Source organism: Calidris pugnax, unplaced genomic scaffold, assembly GCF_001431845.1.
Source record: "Calidris pugnax isolate Ruff unplaced genomic scaffold, ASM143184v1 scaffold27, whole genome shotgun sequence".
NCBI lineage: Eukaryota > Metazoa > Chordata > Aves > Charadriiformes > Scolopacidae > Calidris > Calidris pugnax.
The window spans coordinates 13,251,894-13,273,416 of NW_015090893.1; the positions used below are offsets into that span (position 1 = coordinate 13,251,894).

General features: G+C 40.5%; 1 protein-coding gene across 1 annotated transcript; it reads right to left on the reverse strand.

Annotated features, from left to right (window-relative positions):
• Nucleotides 1-1,211: 1,211 nt before the first annotated feature.
• Nucleotides 1,212-14,010, reverse strand: CANX (calnexin). The gene is made up of 14 exons (XM_014948049.1): nucleotides 13,820-14,010; nucleotides 13,278-13,351; nucleotides 12,718-12,776; nucleotides 12,231-12,372; nucleotides 10,868-10,949; nucleotides 8,433-8,625; nucleotides 7,312-7,501; nucleotides 6,455-6,568; nucleotides 5,806-5,962; nucleotides 5,277-5,492; nucleotides 4,731-4,850; nucleotides 4,492-4,627; nucleotides 4,251-4,342; nucleotides 1,212-3,633 (listed from the first exon to the last, which is right to left on the reverse strand). The coding sequence occupies exons 1-14, from the start codon at nucleotides 14,003-14,005 to the stop codon at nucleotides 3,580-3,582; spliced, it is 1,815 nt and encodes a 604-aa protein (XP_014803535.1). The 5' UTR covers nucleotides 14,006-14,010; the 3' UTR covers nucleotides 1,212-3,579.
• Between the last annotated feature and the right edge of the window lie 7,513 nt (nucleotides 14,011-21,523).

Genomic DNA, 21,523 nt, shown 5'->3' on the forward strand with positions numbered 1-21,523 from the left:
GACAGAGGGGGTGGCCCCGCCCGCAGGAGCCGAGTGCGGCCCGGCTCACCTGCCGCCGCAGAACCGCTGCTTTGGGGTCAAAACGTGAGCTTTGGGTCAAAACGTGAATTCTGGCTGCGGAGCCGAGGGTGGGGAGCTAGTCCCGCAGCAAGACGAGTTACCCACAGGATACCGTCACCTCCTCTTCATCACTTGTGCCGCCGGGTCCCAGCCCAGACCTACTCCCTCCACTCCACGTCAAGCAGAAGTGATGAAGACGGTGGTTTTGCTAATTAGACAAAGAAAACCAAATAGGTTTAAGTTTCTTTATTGAGATTAGTTTTTACATACTATTTTTTTGTTGGGTTTTTTTTTTTCCAAGTTGCATCTACAGGTACCTTTATGAAATAGACAGGTCTTTTCTGCAAATGAAATCACAGTCCTCGTTCAGTAACACTAAAAAAAAAAAACAAACCCGCAACAAAAAACCCCATCAAAACCCTCTTTTCAAAATCATGAGGCAACAACGGTATTAACTGGGGACCAGTTAGGGGTGGAGAGAGCAGTCACAGCCCCACAGAGGTAACCACAGCCAAAGTGGAGCACTGCTTTTAAGAAAGAAGGAGAGCAAGAGAAGGACAGCCCTGGAGATGTACATCTGCTGCAATTGGCACTGCCCAAAATCCCTCCTCGGGCCCAGGACTCACAAAACAATTTACAGGTCACAGCCCCAAGCTATGATAATTGACCATTAATCAGACCTAGAGACACTCAGTCCCATCCAACAGCTCTGGAACAGGTTAGTGGGTTAGATGCATCTTTATCCACTCCTTTTACCGAGCACCAAAAACCTTTTTTTTCAGCATTTCTACTGCCCTGGGCTTCAGACCCTGCCTGCACCTACTCCCCCCAGGGTTTTGGTTTGATTTCCCATCCCCAGTCTAACCCCTCACCCCCCAGCACTTGCCGTGGAGCATCTTTTTCAGAAGCTGCCCCTCTGAAATGCATAGGCAGAGTATTTGTAAGCTCAAATCCCAGGTCACAACCAAGTAGAGCTTCAGCACTTCGAAAACACAGCTACACTTTAAAAGTACTCACGAGAAGCAGAATAGCTGATTTCTTTTTTTCCTCCTTCCTTCCTGTTCTTAAAAAAACAAGAGCAATTCTGAGGTTAAACTGAGCCACCTGAGTCAGAAAGCAGGATAAGAAGTAACTTTGGAGTTGTCTATCCATTTTGGAAAGTCTTCATTTATTGTAGTGATTATTTAAGAAGCATACACTATGGTATCAAAAAAAAAAAAAAAAAGCCGTAACATGCAGACAGGAGACCTTTTCAGGAGATTCAGCAGAAGCAAATGTAGATTTACAATTAGCTTTAATATAATATTATTTAAAAGCTGATAGCAGATCTTAAGTTCACTTTTGATGCTTCGAAAGAACATGTATGCACATGAACTGTTTGGGAATTTAAGGCAATTTGCATTTAAGATAAAAAAACATTAGATTAATAGATTTTTTTACGTTGTGCTCAAAACATTAGCTGAATTGAAACCATTTACATATATTTCATCTCAAAGGACTGAGAGTCATAAATAGCAGCTGCTCCTTGATAAAAATACAGTCCTGAGAACAAGCGAGTAGCAATGCTTAAGCTATGACATCTTCCATGTCAGAGTATAAGCTATTTTTGCAATAAGGAGCAGTTATTTACCAGGTGTTCAACAGGCAAAGGCATTTCTAAACATGCAATAGCTCCCAACAGAAGTCTGAAATTACTTCCAGTATCTTGCTTACAATAGTTTATTTGCACACTGCAGAGAGATCAAGAAATCCTGCTATGCATTTGTGATCACTAATATTTCAAACACAACAACCAAGGGATACAACATGAGGACAGGCAGCAAAAGGTGTATTACAAAAAAAAAACCAAACCACCCTAAAACAAAAGGTTTTTTCAGTAATTGGTTAGATTATTTGCAAGGTAATTGGAACACTCAACCCTCCCCAACCCCTGGGAATTATTCCCCACACTACTCCTATGCTATGACCAAACAACACTGGAGTGTTTAAATTCAGTGCAAGAAGAGTAATTTCAGAACATTTAATTTCACTCTAAACAAAGGCAAAAGTTTATCTATATAGACATCCAAACACCAACGTATTTGGTACAGTGTAATGAAGTTACATAGATTTCACCCTCAGAGGTATGCTCTTGTAGTGATCACCTGCATTCCACAAAAAAAAAAAAGTGTTTGAAACAGTATAATATGGTAGACTCCAACACTTTAAAAAAATTTATTCAGCTGGAATTGGAACTCCCTAACATTCACAACATAATTTAGGATGCATTTGTTACATGAAGAGCAGATAAAGACTTCAACATTTTCACATACCAGTTAAGATATTCCACATGCTCCTTTCCCACCTACAATACTGACATCTTGGTAGCTTTTTTGTTTTGTTGTGGTTTTTTTTTTTTCTTATTCCTTAACAAATACTCAGTTCAACTTGTCTACCTGACTACCTCCCCCCTTTCTACAGGAGTAGACATACAGTGATAACAGTGAGAGGATATGGGACACTGTCCTATCCAGTGCTTGGACCCTGGAAAGGAGTAGGCCTAGCTAGAAAAAGAAAGAGTTCGACGATGAGCTGAGAAATGAAGCGCTTCAGCAACTGAGGCAAAGCTGCACTCAGGAAAAAAAAAAAAACTGTACAGTCACAGAGAAAGGAAAGCATCAGTGGCTGAACAGAGGGGGAAAAAGGGGAAGTAGCCTAACCCTCCCCCCCAACACCAACTCATAAGCTTTACAAAGAGTTCAAGAACTAAGAAAATCCATTATCTGCAAGGTCTGCAGGATTAAATGCCACATTAAGATGACCCACTCCAAATCCTAGATAATTTGTCAACACTTAACAGGGCTTTAGCCATGCACAGTATGCATATTCTAAAGACTAACCCCTTCCTTCCACCCTTCTTCTTCTTTCCCCTCCCCACAAAATAATTAAGTTGATTAGAGAGTTTCACTACTGTTTTCCCCATACACCCCCCCCAGTTTCCTTTTAGTTTGAGGGTAGAGGGGCTGTCAAATGTATCGACAACTTTTCTTTAAACATTTATCAAATTTGAAGGGATATAAAGACACTGGTGCATTTAGGAATTTACATCTTTGTAAAAAAAAACCTAGTTATAAAACTGCAGTTTATCACCTAGCACTTTCAAGATTCATTGTTATTTTTCACTAATTAATATATTAAATTAAGCCAAGGTTTGAGACTGGAAAAGTTCTACCAATCTACTTAAAAACAGAAAAGAATATTTAAAAACCAAAAATGAAAAGGTTAGTTATGTTACATTCCAAAATCCACAGCCCGTTGTATTAAATGCATTCTTTCTACAGGAATGATGTTCTTTAAAACAGATGATTGCAAATATTTTACTGCTAGACACTCCATTACATTGGATAGTGTGACTGGAACCTGTGGATGGTGAAATCTTGAGGTTTGTCCAAGTTTCAATGTAAGGTGTCCAAGGTCCTCTCCCAGAACCATGTTTGAAAAACAAAAAAAATCATAGATCAAGTTCTTATGACTTTTTTTTCAATCTTTCCTTGGCTTTCTGTTTCTGGGTGATCTATTCACAGTTTCCTCCTCCTGCAAGAAAGTAATTTGTGTAAATGTCAAGGAAATAAAATCTAAGAATAACTGTAAAAATAATTTTGAGAAAAGCTACAAAGAATAATCTACTTTCAGTTCTACATGGGGATTTAATTTTTGAAAGGACCTACTGCTTCTACTACCCCTTCCTTCCTATACACGGCGAACACACATCCTCCTGTTTTCACAGTGCCTGTACACTATTTGCTGAGAGTATTCAACAGCTGCTGCAGCCACAAGAATCCCTTTAACTTCAAGCAACACTCCGCCCATTTTTAAGTCAGCCATTATGTCAGTGTGGAGCACTTGAGGTCACATCCTGACTGTGTCTCAAGCCAAATAAGCCTTTTGCCTCATGAAGATGCATTCCACACAATCCCACCCCTCTCACAGGGCAAGGTCTACAGCAGTGCCTGTAGCAAGGTGCCAGCTCTGCTGAACTTGGCCACAGCAACTCCTACTTTGCAGGGTGATTGAGTTTTCCGAAGTTGTGACATTGGGAGGGAGTTTCACATGAGCCAGGTTAACTTTTAACACTTAAGTCATGTAGAACAAGCCCTACTAAAGGAAAAAAAAACCACATAAGACTTCCCTTAAAGATTAAGCACTCTTACCTCTGATGCAGCTTTCCTATCCTCTTCGTCCTCCTCTTCTTCCTCCTCTTGACTAGCACTTCCTATGTCAGCATCACTTTTCTGCTTCTCTTCTAAGGGAAATAGAAAAAAAAAAATCCTGTTCTCATTTCTGACTTACCTTCAGTTCACAGTTGGCTTTACTCCACATCTGCCAATCCTCCTGTTTTATTCTATCAAAGAGAAAACTCAAAACTGTTTCAAGATTATCCAGTTTACCTACCTAGCTTTTCCTCATTTGCTTCCTCTTCCTCCTCCTCTTCCTTGTCCCCCTTGTCTTTTTCTTCCTCTTTGTCCTCATCCATCACGTCAGGCTGAGGAGCATCAGTCTTTTTGTATTCTGCAGCACTTGGCTGTTTCTAAACAAAATTGTCAAAACCCAACAATTATTTGTGATGTTACACCCATTTTCCTAGATCTCTTTTAAACATTATACTACTTATTATCAGAGGAAATTCATACCTTCCCAGAACAGTAGAAAAGTACCACAAGGAACACCGGCAAAGCCACAGTGAGGATGTAAACTACCCAAAGCCAGGGACGCTCTTCAGCAGCTGCCATCATCTGGCCCACAACACCAGGCTGTAAGATAAAAAAGCCTGTCAAATTCCACAAATTTCATCCCATACAGCAAGTTTTAGTAGTTATGGTTAAACTACAGAATTTTCAAATAGGCTTCTTGCAACTTTGAACATTGTATTTCATACCTCAAAAAAGTTAATGCTAACCTGCATAAGCACTTTTCCCATAGTTTAAAAATTAAGAATTAGGCTAAAGTTAACAGTCCAATTGTCAGAGCAAATACCTCACAAAAGAGCAGCAAGTACTCATTGCTATTTATAGCAACCATTACCATATTATAATTAGGAATTGAGATTCCAATCTGGTTTATCACAACCCCTAGTCACCGCACGTATAGGTAAGTATCAATAAAGACTGTGGGAAAGAACAGCAGCAATGCTCTCACTGTTCCAATCACAAGCACACACTTAAACCTTTATTTCTCACCTCTGCAGCACCATCAGCTGCCTTTTTCAGTCCCCATCCATCATTGGCCCAATCATCAGCCACAGCTCTTTCAGTGCAGATGATAAAGTTGTCAAAAAAGATGTCAGAAGTCATTGACCATAGCTCAAGTCCCACTGCACTGAAGGGAGTCATCTTGAAAGGTTCCAGGTCCTCAAAGAAATCTGGGTTTGGGATCTTCCTAGGTTTCCATATACCCTAGGAAAGACAAGACATTCAGCCTCACCTGCTATAATTTTTAGTTTTCAGATTTTGAAGCAAGAGGAAGACCAATCCATTGCACTTAATTACAATGCCTAGGGTGCAACGTGTCAGGTTTTGGGAATCAATTTTCATTTGTGCCACAAAGAAATGAGCCAAGTAAAAGAGCACTTGAATCTGTCCATTTGAAACACAGTACAACCATGACAGTATTTGCATTCTTAATTACACTTGCCAAATCCAAATCAGAATGACTTTCTATAAGAGCAATACTGCAATGGCCAGCAGTGTAAGCAATGAGAACACCAACCTGGTAGTTCACGTTATCAATCATAGGAGGCTTCCATTTGCCCTTGTAGTTTGGATTGTCAATCATTGGTCGCTGCCAGGTACCACAGCCAGGGGCTGTCTCACATTTAGGATTTGCAATCTGAGGTGCCTCCCACTCACCATCCATATCCTCATCCCTGAAAAGAGAAATTCTGTTTTGAAGTCCTCCCCTTGTCTTTATACAGACTAAGACTTAGACAATGTCTGATTTATGGGAAAATTAAGATCCCTGCCATAAAGTGTAGATACTGAAGCTTTTACAGCATAAGCCTGCAGATAAAGACGCTGCAGAAGGAATGATGATTTCAAGAAGTAGCTTGGAAGCACAGAGGCTCAACAAAAGCCTGTCCCTGTGCACAGTCTCCCCTGCCATCCCTTCCAAGTATGGTACAACTGCAAGATGACCACCCCTGCCCTGTTCAGCTTACAATCACAGAATTCAGAAGTGCACAGGTGAATGCAAGACAAGACTCCTCAGACCAACTCTGCCCTTCTACTTTTGAAGCAAGATAACCTGAATCGACAGCTCTATTAGTAAGCAATAATGAACTAACTATTCTTATACTCATAAAAGCCAGTACCAAAGCTGTGAAGTATTTGCTGTCATTTGCAACAGGCAGTAAACATACCAATCTTCAGGCTTCTCAGCATCAGGGTCTGCTACATATTCTGGCTCATCATCCAGCCAGCCCTCTGGTTTCACAGCATTTTCATCTGCGATCTTTGCAGGAGCATCCTCATCCCTTGAGAGCAGAATATTACGTATTAACACACACAACACATAAAAGTTCTTAACCCCAAGCCATTATTCTACAAAACCTGAACAAGCCCACTGATATAAACATATCAGAAGTGAAGCTGGATGGTTGTCACTGTGATTTCAGACTGGAATTGCCTTGCCATCTGTTACCTATACCTGTGCCTCATGCGACAGTCATGGTGCCTACTGTAAGGTAATACTACTAATTTTTTAAAACCAACCTACAAAGGGCATATTACAGCAAATCTCATGTCTTAGTGGTCACTGCAAACACATATTGCTTGAGCTTGAAATTGAGTTTATGGTTCACAAAGCATAGGTTCAAAGGCTGAAACCCAGTATCAGTTTCTGACTTAGGATGTCAGATATTTCAGTCACTTGTTTTCAGTCACACATTTCAGTCACACATTAAACAATCTTACAGTTATACCTTCTGCAGCTCATCTTTTGATCTCATCAGGGATGAAAGCATCAGGTAGCATAGATGTTTCAGTAAAACCTACATCTGTGGCCAGCACAGTAACAGGAACACTAAACTGTAATTCCCAGAGGACACAGATCCTATCTGCCTTTGTCCACCAAACTGCTGCTCAGGTGCCTAAACTGACTGTGTTTGATTACACAGGTGAGACCCAAAACCTTCCATAAGTCAGACGAGAAAGACTTTGAACAGGAAAAAATTATCAGGCTAAGGCCTCCCTCAATTCCACCCCTCCAACAGCTTACCAGTCATCTGGTTTAACAGCATCTGGGTCTGGAATTTTCGGTCTCTCATCCCAGTCCTCAGGTTTCTGGTCATTCGGGTCCTCAATCTCTCGGGGTGGATTCACAGGAGGTGACATGTCATTTAGCAAATTCCCACTATTGACAACCGTTTGATCAACCAGTATTTCAAAACTATTATCAGGATTCAAGACTGTAAGGAAAAAAGTTATGTAGCCATGACATACATGATGCAAAGCACACATCATAAAGCATCACTCACCCCCACTGTACCACTAAAACTTCAGCAGTCCAAGCTACCACCTGCCCAGCAATTGTCTTAAAGAATTATTAAGAAGCCTTCTCCTTATGACAAAGCATAACTAGTGATGATGTATAACATCTCACCTTGCAAGAAAGATTATTTATTGCAGGAGTTCTACTTTAAATACACTAAAAGCACAAAGAAGCTCAGAGTGATTTACCAGTTACCACAGCAAGTTGCCTTTGGCACAGCACGTATTGATTCAGTAGTAAGAATGCATGTATTCACATTCTACTCTAGAATAAGACTCCCTTCTACTGACTCAGAGGATTTTCATCTCACTCCTTTATCCATTGCTGCCTCTTAGTAGGAAAAACTAGAGAGATCCTCCCAAGTAGTCCCTGCCCTGAAAGATGATAGTCATAGCTACTATACCAGACCAGACAAGAACCACTTGTACTGCAAGAACCACTGAGTTTAGTGCTCTCAAAGCAGCAAGAGAAAAGAACTAACCCTCTAAATCGGAAGCCTAATATATCCTAATTTACTAGGGGTCAACATTCAAGCAGTTTATAAATGTTGGTAATTATTTTGGATACACTTAGTGTATCAAGTTACTCATGACTGCTCTGAAATTCAGTTCTCCTGGAACTATTAAGTTCAAGGTCTCATGACCTTTCTTACATGAATAAAGACTCCTTGCAAGGAAGAAGTAAGCCTTTGTATAATAAGGCCAGTTTTTGCATTCAGAGCTTTCAAGTGGTTTTTAGGCATATGGTGTGTTGACACAAACTCAGTTGTTCATCTGGGTCATTTTATCAGCTTTTGAATCAGGAAAAATAGTAGCAGTATTAATATTCATAGTTACCAGTCACCATACCTAGAGTATAAAGATGGGTCTTCTTATCAGTAAAGTAAGTCTTCAGGTCTGCATCTGGACGCTTTGCGTGTTTCTCCTCATATTTGCCAGTCTTTGGGTTTTTGTGCCGGAAGATGAAGTGCAATTTATAGTCCTCTCCACATTTGTCAGGGCCAAACATGATTGTGTACGGAGTTTTGTCATGGAACTGATCCTTTAAAAACAATGCAAAACTTCATTCCATCATTTTGAAATACACTTAAGTCACTGTCAGGCATAAGAACTCCCAAGTCATTAGAAATTGTTCTGCAACTTGCAGATCAAGCCAGTGAAGTGGGCACACTGAAGCTTGTAGGCTGAATACAAGCCCGTAGAAAAGCCACCAGAATTATCCCAGCTACTTGATTTTTGCACCTTTGGTCTCTACTTCCCAGATGGAAAACAACAACTATTCAAGTGTTATCAAAGAGAAGTGTAAGTGACAACCACAATGCTTAAGTACGTCTCTAAATTACAACAAAGTACTCTGTTGAGAATTATTGTTTAGCTTAAATAAGTAAGTTTTAATTATTATAATTCTAAGTAATTTATTATACAGTGCAATTTTTGCTACTTGCTTAGCTTTACTTAGCATGAGTGGCTAGATTTGCTGAAGCCTTTAGGCTGCAAGAGTTAGTTTTCCTAGTAATTTTCCTAGCAGCTCGTACAATTCTGTGTTTAGTCTTTAGCAGAAGAAAAACATTGATAACACGCTGATGTTTTGGTAGTATTTTCCCTAAGTCTGGTACTTTTCAGTTCCCCATGTTCTGCCAGTGAGCCCAGGTACACAGGAAGTATAAACCAGAAGATAAAGAGGCTACAACCATCAGCAGAGACTGCAAATCAACAAGATAAGAGCAGTCAGCAGCCTGCCTGGACACAGAAGAAGAATCTATTAAGACCCCAGACCAAAAAAACACCATTGGACTAAAAGACATGTGAACAATGTGCAAAGAACACACGAGGGGCAGGTGTACAGATCATAAGGAGTTAATTGCCCAGGGATTTCTTTGTTCATGGCCCCTCTGCAGAGGCACCCAGCTAGCTGACCCTGCTGCTGTACCTTTCAATTTAGTTATTTTTATAAAATCTGACACCTGAGACTCTGCTGCAGCAAACCCAGGGTTGAGCCCAGAGGAGGAAGCACACCCGAGAGCACTGGAAAGGGGCACCCATCAGCTCACTGGAGCCACTGAGAAGGGACCCTGGTCCCAGCGGCTGAAACTCAGGTGGGGTGTGTGCAACTCCTTGAACAGTGTGTGATGCTCAGGCAGAGGCTTCTCCTTTAACAGATTTTACAAGCTATCCATATAGAAGTATCAGTTACTGGTAATAATGAGTCACTAGCTAGTCCAGTTTCTTTCATGCAAAGTGATAATTAAAACTGAGGCCAAGTTGTATTTAGTTTACAGTTATAAACTGGTGTACTGCCTCAATTTGAGAGCTAACTGGATATAATAATCTCATCATTGGACACTGCAAACAAGTCTATTGGTTCTTGCTAATCTTATCTTAAAATTCAATGCACGTATGAAACTGGTTACACAGCCAAGTAGTATTCTGGGTGTCTTTTTTTAATATTTTGGAATCTGTGTTAATACAAATCAAATGAGACTGCAGGTGGTCAGGAGAAGGAAGGGCAACAAGTCATAAAATGTACTTCCTGTCACATCTAGGAAGATGGCAAAAGAAAACTCATAGGCTACAAAAGCCTATGCAAGGTGACCCAGCAGTTAAGCTTTGTCTGAAGAGGCTAAACCACTTTAGGCAGGTATATGATTGACAGAGAAAATGATTCTTAATCCTTGGGAGCTATAACATAGTCTCTTCCATTGGCCACGCCTTTAAGACAATGCATTCAAGGGGCATTTATGAAGCAAAAGATTCTATACAGTAAGCGTGTACACCTGAACGTATAAGGTTCTGTCCAGTCCAACTTCTCAAAACTTATTTTAAAATACACCCAGTAACTAACAAGTGGGTTCACCTGGCAAAGGCAAGGCAATAAATGCAAAGTACATTTTTCAGTTATTTGCATTAGTCTGTCTTAGAAAATGAAACATGGAACCTTTCTTCTGTGCAACAGCTTCCTGAGGTTTCTCTCATACACTGGCTGCTTTCATTAGATACCTCCTCTTTGGTCCTAGAACCTAGGAAAATCTGAAGTATTGCAGACTTTAGCAAAGGTCTAGAACTGTTCAGCTACCAGGGAACTCCAGTCTTCACTGAAGAGGCCGAAAGATTTCAGTATTTATCCACTCCAATTGAAAATAGTGGGAAACTGCTGAGTGCAAAATGCTTTGGTGATGCAGCCCTAAATATGCCCTCACTGCCTTTACTGAAGAGGTTTCTTCAGGCAGAAGCAAGAAAGCAAGCTTCCTGTCACAGCCAATACTCAAAGTTGTAGCGTTACTCACCAGGTTCAATTCAGGTGTTTTTGAAAGCAATTTCACATAGGCCCCGCCACATTCTATTCCGTTTTGGAAGTTTACTTCATACCTAATTTTAATTTTGGACAGAGAAGGGGAGAACGTGTTATACATGAGGAAAAATTACCTCTGTAATATACAACAACAATTTTCAAGTACAAATGAAGAGTTAAGACTGTTTTATTGTCATTTGCTTTAAATCATACGCCCAGTGATTAGCAAAATACACACTGCACTCAAAGTACTAAGCAAATATTCACAAGGCCCTGAGAAATAAGAAAAAAAATGAGGATTTAGAAGACAACCTGACAGAAAAGATTAAAGGAATTGAGTGCTGGTCTAGAAGATTATGATCTAAAAGTAGAGAAAAGGAAGGAAGGAAAAGTTCTCCAATATGTAAGATGCTGCAACAGAGATTAAAGTAAGCCAATTATTTTCCACACAACTACTATGGCAGACACACAACTCAATTTGTGAAACTATCAAAGCAACAACAATTGGATCCTAGGAGAAGCCCCTTTAGGGTTATAAGCATACAACAGTATATTTAGGGATGCCAAAGAATCTGAAAAAAGCAAAACCTCTCTGTCAGGAATAGGCAAAGTATGCTTGATCCTCTCTCAATGCCAGCAGCTGGAGTGGATGACCACTGGGATTTATTTTTAGCCTTGTATTTTAAGCCAAAAGTCATGCAAAGCAAAGTGACCAATTCATTATCTCGCACAAATATGAATTAGTTTACTCTTTGTTTAAAACTGATAAAGTAGGTAACCTGCAATTCAACTGGTCACCCTGAATGATTTTTTTCTCCCCCAACTTGTTAGTCTAACATACACGCAAGCAGATTCTTCTACATCAGTCGTGGCCAGAGTTGGGCAAGCTGTTCACCTCCCATGCCAGACAGAACCCAGACAAAGGAAGGAGGAAACGAGCGTATCTTTACCACTCCATCCACTCCACCCTGGAAACAGGGCAGTTCGCTGCATAAGGAAGTACTCCGACCTACATACAGACCAGTTTTTGTCCAAAAGGACAAGCACTTTCACAATTAGCAGTACAAAAGTCAGTTGCCTGACCTTGTCACTACAATCAAACTGAAGTCTCAAGACAGGTTACCAAGTTTTCATAGACTTCTTTCCTTTTTAAGGCTCCAAAGGTACTCATGCTGTTCCCTAACTTCCCACTTCGGGAATCTGGGTTGCTATTTTACTCTTACTTAAACAGTATAATAATAGGTTACAGCATCTTGTGTCATTAAAAACAGTCAACAACAGCTCAGTTATGGAATTAACTTCAGTCTGTTATCATGTCACCCTTGAAATAACAGAACACTGAGTTATCCTTTACTTACTGTATAATAAGGGGTTTGGTATCAAATACAAAAGGCTTTGAAAGTTTGGATGAAATTGCATGATGCTTGGCTCGAGTTACCAACACAAGCCCTTTGTCTCCTGGAAGCTTAGTGTCCTTCATGTCTTGAACTTCCCATTTACCTGGAGAGAAATTAACCGAATGTTATCAAAACTTGTTCAAGACAGTCTTTGTTTAGCCCAATTTTGAACAAGATAGTCAGCATTCTGCAATAACACACTACCAGGTACCTTATCAAGTCATTAGCGTAACATATTCACTAATAATTATTTCAAAATCTCCAAGACAATATTTTGTCTAAACCAGAACTGCACTTCATAATGTTAGCTGGGTATATAAACACTCCTCCCATTTTCTTCAGTAAATACAATTTTAACTGGGAAACAGAAAACAAAGACTTGCACCTCTATCAGATACGACTGAAAACATCAGAAACATTTATCACCCAAAACTTGTGTTGGACTCACCATCATATTTGGCAATTTCATCATCCGTATCATCTTTTTTGGCTCTGGAAAGGATCCATCTAGAAGACAGACATCCAATGATTACAATACTTTTTTCCACACTAAAAACTCTGCCCTTAAGATAACACTTGCTGTCCTATGACTACACCCCAGTGTCTTGATCCCCCAAAGAGCTCTATCTCCACACCTGCAAAGTTTTCTGCATTTGCCACTTCCCACCCCTGAAGTACGATCACAGCCTCAAGTGTCTTGTTTAAAAAAAAAGTAGTACCTCATCATCCTCACATTACCTGAAGAAAGTAAAAAGTCAGATGAGGATTAAAACATTATGCATGTATGGCTCACCCTCCCCTTGTTGATAGAACTTAAGGAAATACTAGTTTAGCTCAGCACTTTAACATACAGCCTCATCACCCCATACAGTCACTGCTGTAATCCTCCCTAACAACTGCCCTCTCATTCAGTTTTGAATAACACAGGCTCTAGAGACGGTTTCATTGCCTTTCACCATAATTTTTAAATTATTTGCTATAGTGAATCATCCTTTAGATTATACTCACCCATCCAGAGTTCCTTTATCAAAGGACTCTGCAAAATACACCTCGCCAGTTGGGACTGGGGCCTTGTAGGTAACCTATGGGAGAAGAGAGGCATTTATGCACCTTTCAAGGCATATTCTCTGCCCTAAAGAAACACAGGCATATACAGCTCACACTCCCCCTCTACACTGAAGTACAGCCTACCTGGAACACCCTTGCAGCATACATACAGAAGTTACGTAAATACTGCTGCTTGTGCCAAGCCATTGTGCTGTTGTCTACAACTAAAACTAAAGTATATATCTAGCTGGAAACATTAGCATTAACTCCTGATAATCACATCACAAACTTCAAGGGTGAATCTATGTTTTCAGGAAGAATGTGAGGAACATGAGAATAGGAATGAAGCAGCCAGGCTTAATTCCAAGCCCTAGTCCCAGATAACATCTATAATAACATCACAATATATTAAATGTTAGCAAAGTACAGACAACTCTGATCAGACTTACATTAACCACAACACAAATGGTAATTCAATTTTTAAAAGAAGTTCCATGCCAAACCTTTGGAGTTGGAGGAGGAGTGCTCGTTTCAGGCTTTAGTTCTTCTACCTCCTCTATGCCATCGTCCAAGTCATCCTCAATATCAACTACATCATCACCATCATTGTCATCATCCATGTCATGTGCCTGGATGGCAAGAGTCCCGAGAGCCAGCAGAGTCACATACAGTAGCCATTTCAGCTCCATGATCTGAATAAGAGAAGGCAAAGAGGTGAAGTCAGCACTGTACACAGAGCGAAGGAATACAAAGCTAAATATTTAATACAAAACAGACATTAACCAAGTGGAGGACCCTGTGGGCTAGTTCTGCAGATCATGCTACAGAAGTGTCATAATTTTGCTCTTACACTGCCACAGTCCATATGCAGAACAGCAGACACACATGCACACCACCACAACCTATGTACCTGCAAAAGCCCAAACAAATCGCCTATTTCTTCCTTATGAAGGACTCGAAATGCCTTATGCAGAAAGTGAAATTTCCATTCCATTCAGGAACTGCAATACAATTAGCTAGATCTTTCAAGCATGGAGTAATCTATGAAGTAATGAATCCTCTTTCCCTAGTTCATTTTTTTTTTCTGTCCTTTCAACCATGGGACACTGGTGTTTTCATTCACCATCCCCTTTCCCGGGTTTTATTCCTGAATTACTGCCAACAGCCATTGATACTACTGGCAGATGTCTATATGCAGTTAGATACTGAGGCAGACTCAGGAAGAAAACTTCTCACTACTTAACAGTTGATTTGATTCCCCTCTTCCAAGCTCTAATTTAACAGGATAACCAAAGAAGAAGAAAATCTGTAACAGGAGCTTTAGAGGTGCACTAACTTGTAAGGTGCCCAATGCATTGTCACATCTAAAATATGGTATATCTTGGCAAGACATAGCTCAAAAGACCTTTTAAGTAAATGGGTTTCAATTTAGCTTTCTTTAGGTTGATACAGAAGGCAACACTCCTAGCATTCTGCTCAGTTTATCTACCCCAATAAAAACAAAACACAAAACAGACCTGTGCCTTGCTCACCTTTGCTCCTTTGAATCTCATTCCAAATTTTTCTTCCCAAACCAGAGCTGCAACTAATACTTTTTTGAAAGTATAAAAGCAAACATCCCCTCCTTCCCTTACGCTGCTGCCTCAGGCCATAGCCCCGTAGACTTACAAATAGAACTCAAGCAGAGTTAATAGTGTCTGTAGGGGCACAAGTTCATGCTAGAGAACAAACTTTCAACTTTCCAAAGCATGTTTAGGCAACCAGAAGAATTTAAGAGTCTTAAAGGCTTAACAGCACTATCCAATACTCCAAAACTACATTGCATACCAGATCTGCCGCTCTTATTGTTTAATTTACTTCTGATGATGGAGGGGATGTTCTATAACTACAACAAAACTGTATTTTAAAGACTTTTGCTGAGGTCATGTCCAGTTTGTCACTACAGCAACCTGCAACTGCAGCCAGTTTTTTAACAATAGTGATGGCCTTGAGGATTATGGACTAAATTCGTGCAACCCTCCCCCTCATGGTTTGGGCAACTGCACCCAAACACCTCTGAGCCAAAAGGACATCATTCACAACAGGAACAGCTGACAAAAACAAACTTTCAGGTGTTGTTACACATGAACAAAGCTTATTTGCTTAATGCACAGTGTACAATCAAATCTGAAAACGGTTACAGACCTTGTAGCAGCTCATAACTCTTATTACTAATGTGGGAACCACAACACAAAACCAAGGCATGAAAACTGCCAAGCAAATATCGGTTTGGACATTCAAGTATCTCTTACACAGATGGCATGTTCTCTAACTAAACACTCATGCCTTCCAGCAAAAAAACAGTACAGAAAACAAGAGCCTGAAACTCCATTTGAAAAAGTGATTTTTAGAGCCCTGGATGTGTCCTGTGTGACTGAAGCAGCTACAGAGGAGACAACACCAGGACACCTTTCCAAGGGAAGGGCTGAGCTTTGTCTTAGCTTACCAACAGTGCCTCACCAAATACACTTTTAGCACAGCTAAATTCAAAAAGTTTTTACACCAAGTTTTATAACTGCTTTCAAATTATATTATGCAGATAGAACGACCACTTCGTGATTTGGAAAGCGATACAAGGAAGCTTATCTTAAGAATATAGCAAGGTTAAGGATAAGTCAATACTTCCCTCTCCTTTGGAACATGGAGTTTCTGTGTAACTCCTCCCAAGCCTGCGCAAAGGATATTAATGATTTAGCATACAAGTAATCCCTTAAGTAATCTCACCACTAGCCAACCAGCAATAAAGTTTTGGTGAAAGAACTAAATCATCCCCCTCTAACTTTCATGCCTGTACCAAGTCCATATGTAATAATTACCTACTTCACAATCCCACCCCAACTACAAGCCTTGGGAAATACTTGTCAGCAGCAAACAGATGTTGGTAAATGCCAATGCCTCTTGCTTGGCCCAGTGGCAAAGCTGCACAGGCTCAGAGCGTAGGTCTACAGCTGAATTTGAGGCCTCAAACCTCAGTTCCAGGCAGAAGTGCTATCTGTTCACATTCCCAAGCAAAGTTTTTTTTTCCCTCCCCCAAAAAAAAAAAAGAAAGTGAAAAGCATGAAGAGAAGCTAATCCATTTTCATGTTCTTGCCTCTTTTATCATCATTGGCAAGCAGTATTCACAAGTTTATATCCCTACAGAAAGCTGTTTAGGACACCTCCTACATATTAAATCAGTCCCAAATTCAACATAAGCTACCATTCATACACCTTGAGCACAGACTGGTAGCATCTCCTGCAACTGCCAGTTGTCAGGCCAAGCTCCTTATTTTATTAAATCTGTATCAATACACGAACTAACTAAATTATAAGAAATAAAAGACTATGTTCTCAGAAGAGCAATTTAAGTAAAGCACGCATTTTTGATATTTCAAAAGCTACTTTTATCCGTAATGGATGTACTGCTACAGGAGAAAATTTCAACATCACTTCACACAATCCTTAGGGACACAACATAAACACGATTATGCCCTAGTAAATTAGGTTATTCCCAAATAGAAGATGGGAAGGGAGAGATAAGAAACTCAGGTTTTATACAAAAGAGGCATAAACCAATTTTTCAGAGGAGCTTTTAAGTTGCCAGCAACTACAGGTGTTCCATTAGTCACCTAAAATGCAGTCTAACCTTCAGACGCGCAGCCACCTACTCTATTACGATCAGATTTCTCCCTTGAAGAAGTGTCCTATTTCCAAGCAATTATCATCATTAGCCATTTTTGACTCTGCCTGTGCTTCCCTTCCTTAGGTTTAACTGTGTAATATTTCTGAAGGTTAGTGTATTTCTGATCACGTAACTGTCGAAAGCCTTTAACAAAGGAACTCTTTCATAATAGGCAAGAGCTGCTGATGTCTCCATTCTACTTCAGTGCAACCCCCATTTTCACCATAACACTGCTGCAAGTCAGAGACAACCAAAACTTCATCTACTTTTTTTTTTTTAAAAAAAAAAAAGGTCTTCAGACACAGACCATGGCACACCACTTGGATCAAAGGGAAAACTACTGTGGTATAATACCAAAGTACTAACTAGGAAGAGAGCTTGAGACTGCCAGGGCTAACAAATCACTGGTTCTGTGTCTGTGTGTCCATCCACAGCCAGTTTCTACACTAGAAAAAAAATATAGGTGACATTTAAGTACTGTTCACCAACTCCTGGCCGTCAAAAGGCCGAAGCATTTTCCCCCGGAATTTACAAGAGCTATAGCACAGCGCTGAAAACAGACACCTGGAACAGCCACACTACACAGACTTTACTTTTTACAAAGTAAAAACTAAAGCAAATTGGAATAAGATTCAGAGACAAGAGATTTATTTTTATTTAGAATTCCCCCTTCGCTGTGCATAAAGGGGAAAGTTCTTCTTAATTATTGGCATGACATTGGAAAGAGTTGACCCATACAGGAGACAGTTGTCACCGCTCTCTAACACACATGTCCTGGGGAAGGATAGACAGCAAAACTGCCCACACAAAGGATGCTATCATACTTCTAGAACATACTATCTAGAAGGTAACTTCCCTGTCAGGTCAAACAGAGCCTGCAAAACCAGTTTAATCATCTCCTTGGTTACTAATCTATTTGAGTGGTTCATCAAGCCAGTTCTTAACACTGCATATTTCAGAATGCATAGCCACACTGGAATTGCTATCGGCTATCTAGTTTACTACTGCCCTGATTTTAGCTGGGATAGAGTTAATTTTCTTCCAAGTAGCTGCTGTGTTTTGGATATATTACGAGAATAATGTTGATAACACATTGGTTTAGTTGTTGCTAAGTAATGCTTATATTAAATTGAGGACTCTTTCAGCTTCCCACAGTATATAGATGGGGTTGGCTGGGGGGCAGGAATTCACAATCACTGCTCCGGAAAGGCTGGGCAATCGATCATCAGGTGGTGAGCAACTGTATCACTCCCTCATTTTATATATATTTTTTTTTACCATTATTATTTTCTCTTCCGTTACTATTCTATAACTGTCTTTATCTCAACCCACAAGTTTGGGGGTTTTTTCCCCCCTTTTTCTCCCTATCCTGCTTGGGGTAGGAGGGAAGCAAGTGAACAGCTGCCTGGTCCTAGTTACTTTTTTTTTTGAAGAATTAACAGTCAGATGAAACAGGGCTTATTAAAAATAAGTCACTGAGCACTACACCTCAGCAATTTAACTGGAAAAGCATCAGTGGTTTTTATTTCAGCAGCACCTGAAGCGACAGCTGAATGACTTAAAGGAAGAGCAAAATTTGCTAGCAAAGTTCTGTGTTCCAAATACTGGATTTCAGTATGGTATTTACAGTGGAAGCACACCAGCAAAAACAAGCACAATACGTCCTCACACAAAGCAAGAGTTACAGAAGAAAAATTTAAAGGCACAAAAGTAAAAAAAATTATCACAACAAAAAAAAATATGCAAGGAGACAAGAACAGAAAGGCTGAGACACAGATACTTATTTTCCTTCTGAAATGACATCTTTATGGTTTCTGAGCAAAGCTTGGCTACCCTACTTTGTAGTCCACTAGCTGCTGCTGCTTAAAGTCAGAACTACTGAACAACAGAGGAAACCATTTCTACATCTCACAATCACTCCACCTTCCTCATCCTGGTGCCTCTGCGGTGCCAGGGTAACTGTTTACACAGCCTCATGATGAACCAGCAGCTGGTCCAAGATGGCTCGAAGTCCTTCTGCCGTGTTATTTTAACCCTGAATCAATACCCCCGTCCAATCCAGTAGGCAAAGGCAAAAAGAGCTGCAGCAGGACAAGTAAAAGTACTGTGAGACAAAGTAAGTAGCCAAGGATAAAGGAAATTAAGCTGTTGGCAGCAGAGTCAGCTTAATGCCATCGTTTCGCGTGCAGTTCTGTCATCTGCACTTATCTAAGATTTGGGAGATCTACACTCTATGGCAAAGCTGAACAACTGTGTGGTCAAACAGTACAATTTCAGCAACCAGTACATTACCTCATCACCCCGCTGAGAGGCATATAATATAATTATATTCATATATGCAGTAATTTGTATGATGCAGACAACACTGGTTTTCCCCCTTAAAAGCTTACTTTTTTGGCTAAACAACTTCCAGCATTGTGAAGATTCTGCCTTTAACATCGTAACTCAACAAACTGCAGACAAAACTGAACTAAAACTGCCTTGCTCACAACAGGTCAGAGGCAGGAGCTCTATGAAGGGGGTTGTGGGGTTTTTAAATAATTTATTTTCAAGGAGGGGGTGGCTAGGATACACTGCTAAATAAGGTTTGAGTAAAAAAAAATCTCCTGGAAAGGATTAGTCAAACCCCTCCTGGAGAGCTTGACAGTCCCACAGAAAAAACTGCCTTCTGTTTGGGTTGTAAGGAGCACAAACCAGGCAAGAGATTAAGTGTGAAAGGTGACAGCAACAAAGCTTGCTTTTATTAAGCATTTCAAATATGCCAGTTTCTAAAAATAATGTACAACAGTGCAGATACAGAAAGGGAGAAAACACCATGTACTGTTTGTCAGCAAAGAAACGATTCCTGCAGAACTGGAAGTCCTTGGAGGGCAAAGACAAAACTGCAAGGCTTTTTGACCAGAAAACAGATGGGCTGCTAGGGAAATTACATTAGGCAGAGGGAGATCTGGAAGTGCCCCAAGATCTTTCAGACCACCATGCCTAGAAATCAATTCAAGTTTGCCCTGCTACAGAATTGATTCTAGCAAGAACAGGCTGCCATCACAATCACTACTGGAAGCAGAAAAATGAAAGGCCAGAAAAGGAAGTCAAGGGCAGGGCTAAGTACAAGTTACAGTGTATTCTCAGTAAAGGATTTATTCATTTACTTGGGGAGGGGGGGAAGTGCTGCAGCACATCAAATGAGAGGGTAAGCTAACGGAAGTTGCAAGCTTTCTTACTGTTTTGCATTAGGCTTTCCTTCCTACAAGAGGAGTTGATACCAGGAAGCAGTCTACATCTTACACTCAGCTTGTGATGTTGTCTGCAAATTGTACAAGTATTCCCTTCATAATTTTTGGTTCTTTAATTAGAAATGCTAAGACTTAACATAAACAAAAAGTTTAACTCAAATCTTTTCCTAGCTTTGCTAAGTGTTTTGGATAAGCCCATGTAATACGACCAAATCAACAGGAAGGAGGTTTTTGAAGTCACTTCAAGTGCATCAGAGTGAGCCTAGAGTAGCACATTTCAACCTGTATTTAACCTGTATTTTATCTGTATTATCTCACACATTACTACAATTCCACTATCTCCTTGCAGTATTTTAGCAACAACCCAAACCACAGCGGGTAAAGTGTCCCATAAAACCTGCGTGTTAGCTATACTTATCTGACAATGTTAAGAAACGTACTGCATTTAGAAATACATTACATTCCTAGAGACTAGTTTTCAGACATCTAACATACTCTAAATAAGTTCCAGAAAGACCTTTCCACAAAGCTCTGCAGAAATGCTGCAGCGTTAATTACGTTAACACTAATAATAAAGTCTGGACCTTTACCATTACTACTAGTACTATTAATACACGTCTGCTTCCCTTCACAACCGAATCACCTGCAGCATTTCTCCTTCTACAGCCTAGAAAGTTCTTAACCACAAAACTGCACGTGAAAGTTCACTCTTTAGAATCAGCACAGGCAAGAAGCGATGGGGTCTGCAGGCTTTAAAAGCACACAATACAACCCTCAACCAAAAATGATAACCAAGATGTCATATGCACTATATATGGTGTGGGTGATATACTATAGTTGGGTAGTAATAATCAAAGGATGGGTTTTAAATCCCAAAAAATTCCCAGACCTTGTATCCTTCACCTTTGGCCTCCCTCCCTCTTTGATTACCACATATCCCCCACTTGTTGGGCCTCCAGTTCCACACCTTCATCCTCCCCCTTCCAGAGACTTCTCTTTCCCCTCGCACAGCCCGGACCAGGCCACACACCAGGCTCCGCACCCACCTTCCCTTCTACCTCTGCGGGCCTTCCTGCCCACGGTCAGCATTTTGAGGCAGCTCAAGACGATTCCCACACGTTAGAGGCCAACATCGGAACGAGAAGCCAGATAAAACCCAAACCACGGGCCAGCCCACATCCACCTCCGACCCCGGCCTCTCTCCCCCTCAGAGATCGCTCCCCATCGTGGGGGGGACAACCAAGTGTCCCCCCGGCCCTGCCACAAGCCGCTAA

What these genes read in the sequence shown, in the direction of transcription:
- CANX (XM_014948049.1), bottom strand. Translation starts at nt 14,005, where the DNA reads ATGGAGCTGAAATGGCTACTGTATGTGACTCTGCTGGCTCTCGGGACT. An exon ending in GACCCATCTTTATACTCTAG is followed by an intron (nt 7,502 to 8,432) that starts GTATGGTGACTG and finishes TTTTCCTTACAG; the next exon opens with TCTTGAATCCTGATAATAGT. An exon ending in TTTTCTACTGTTCTGGGAAG is followed by an intron (nt 4,628 to 4,730) that starts GTATGAATTTCC and finishes AATTTTGTTTAG; the next exon opens with AAACAGCCAAGTGCTGCAGA.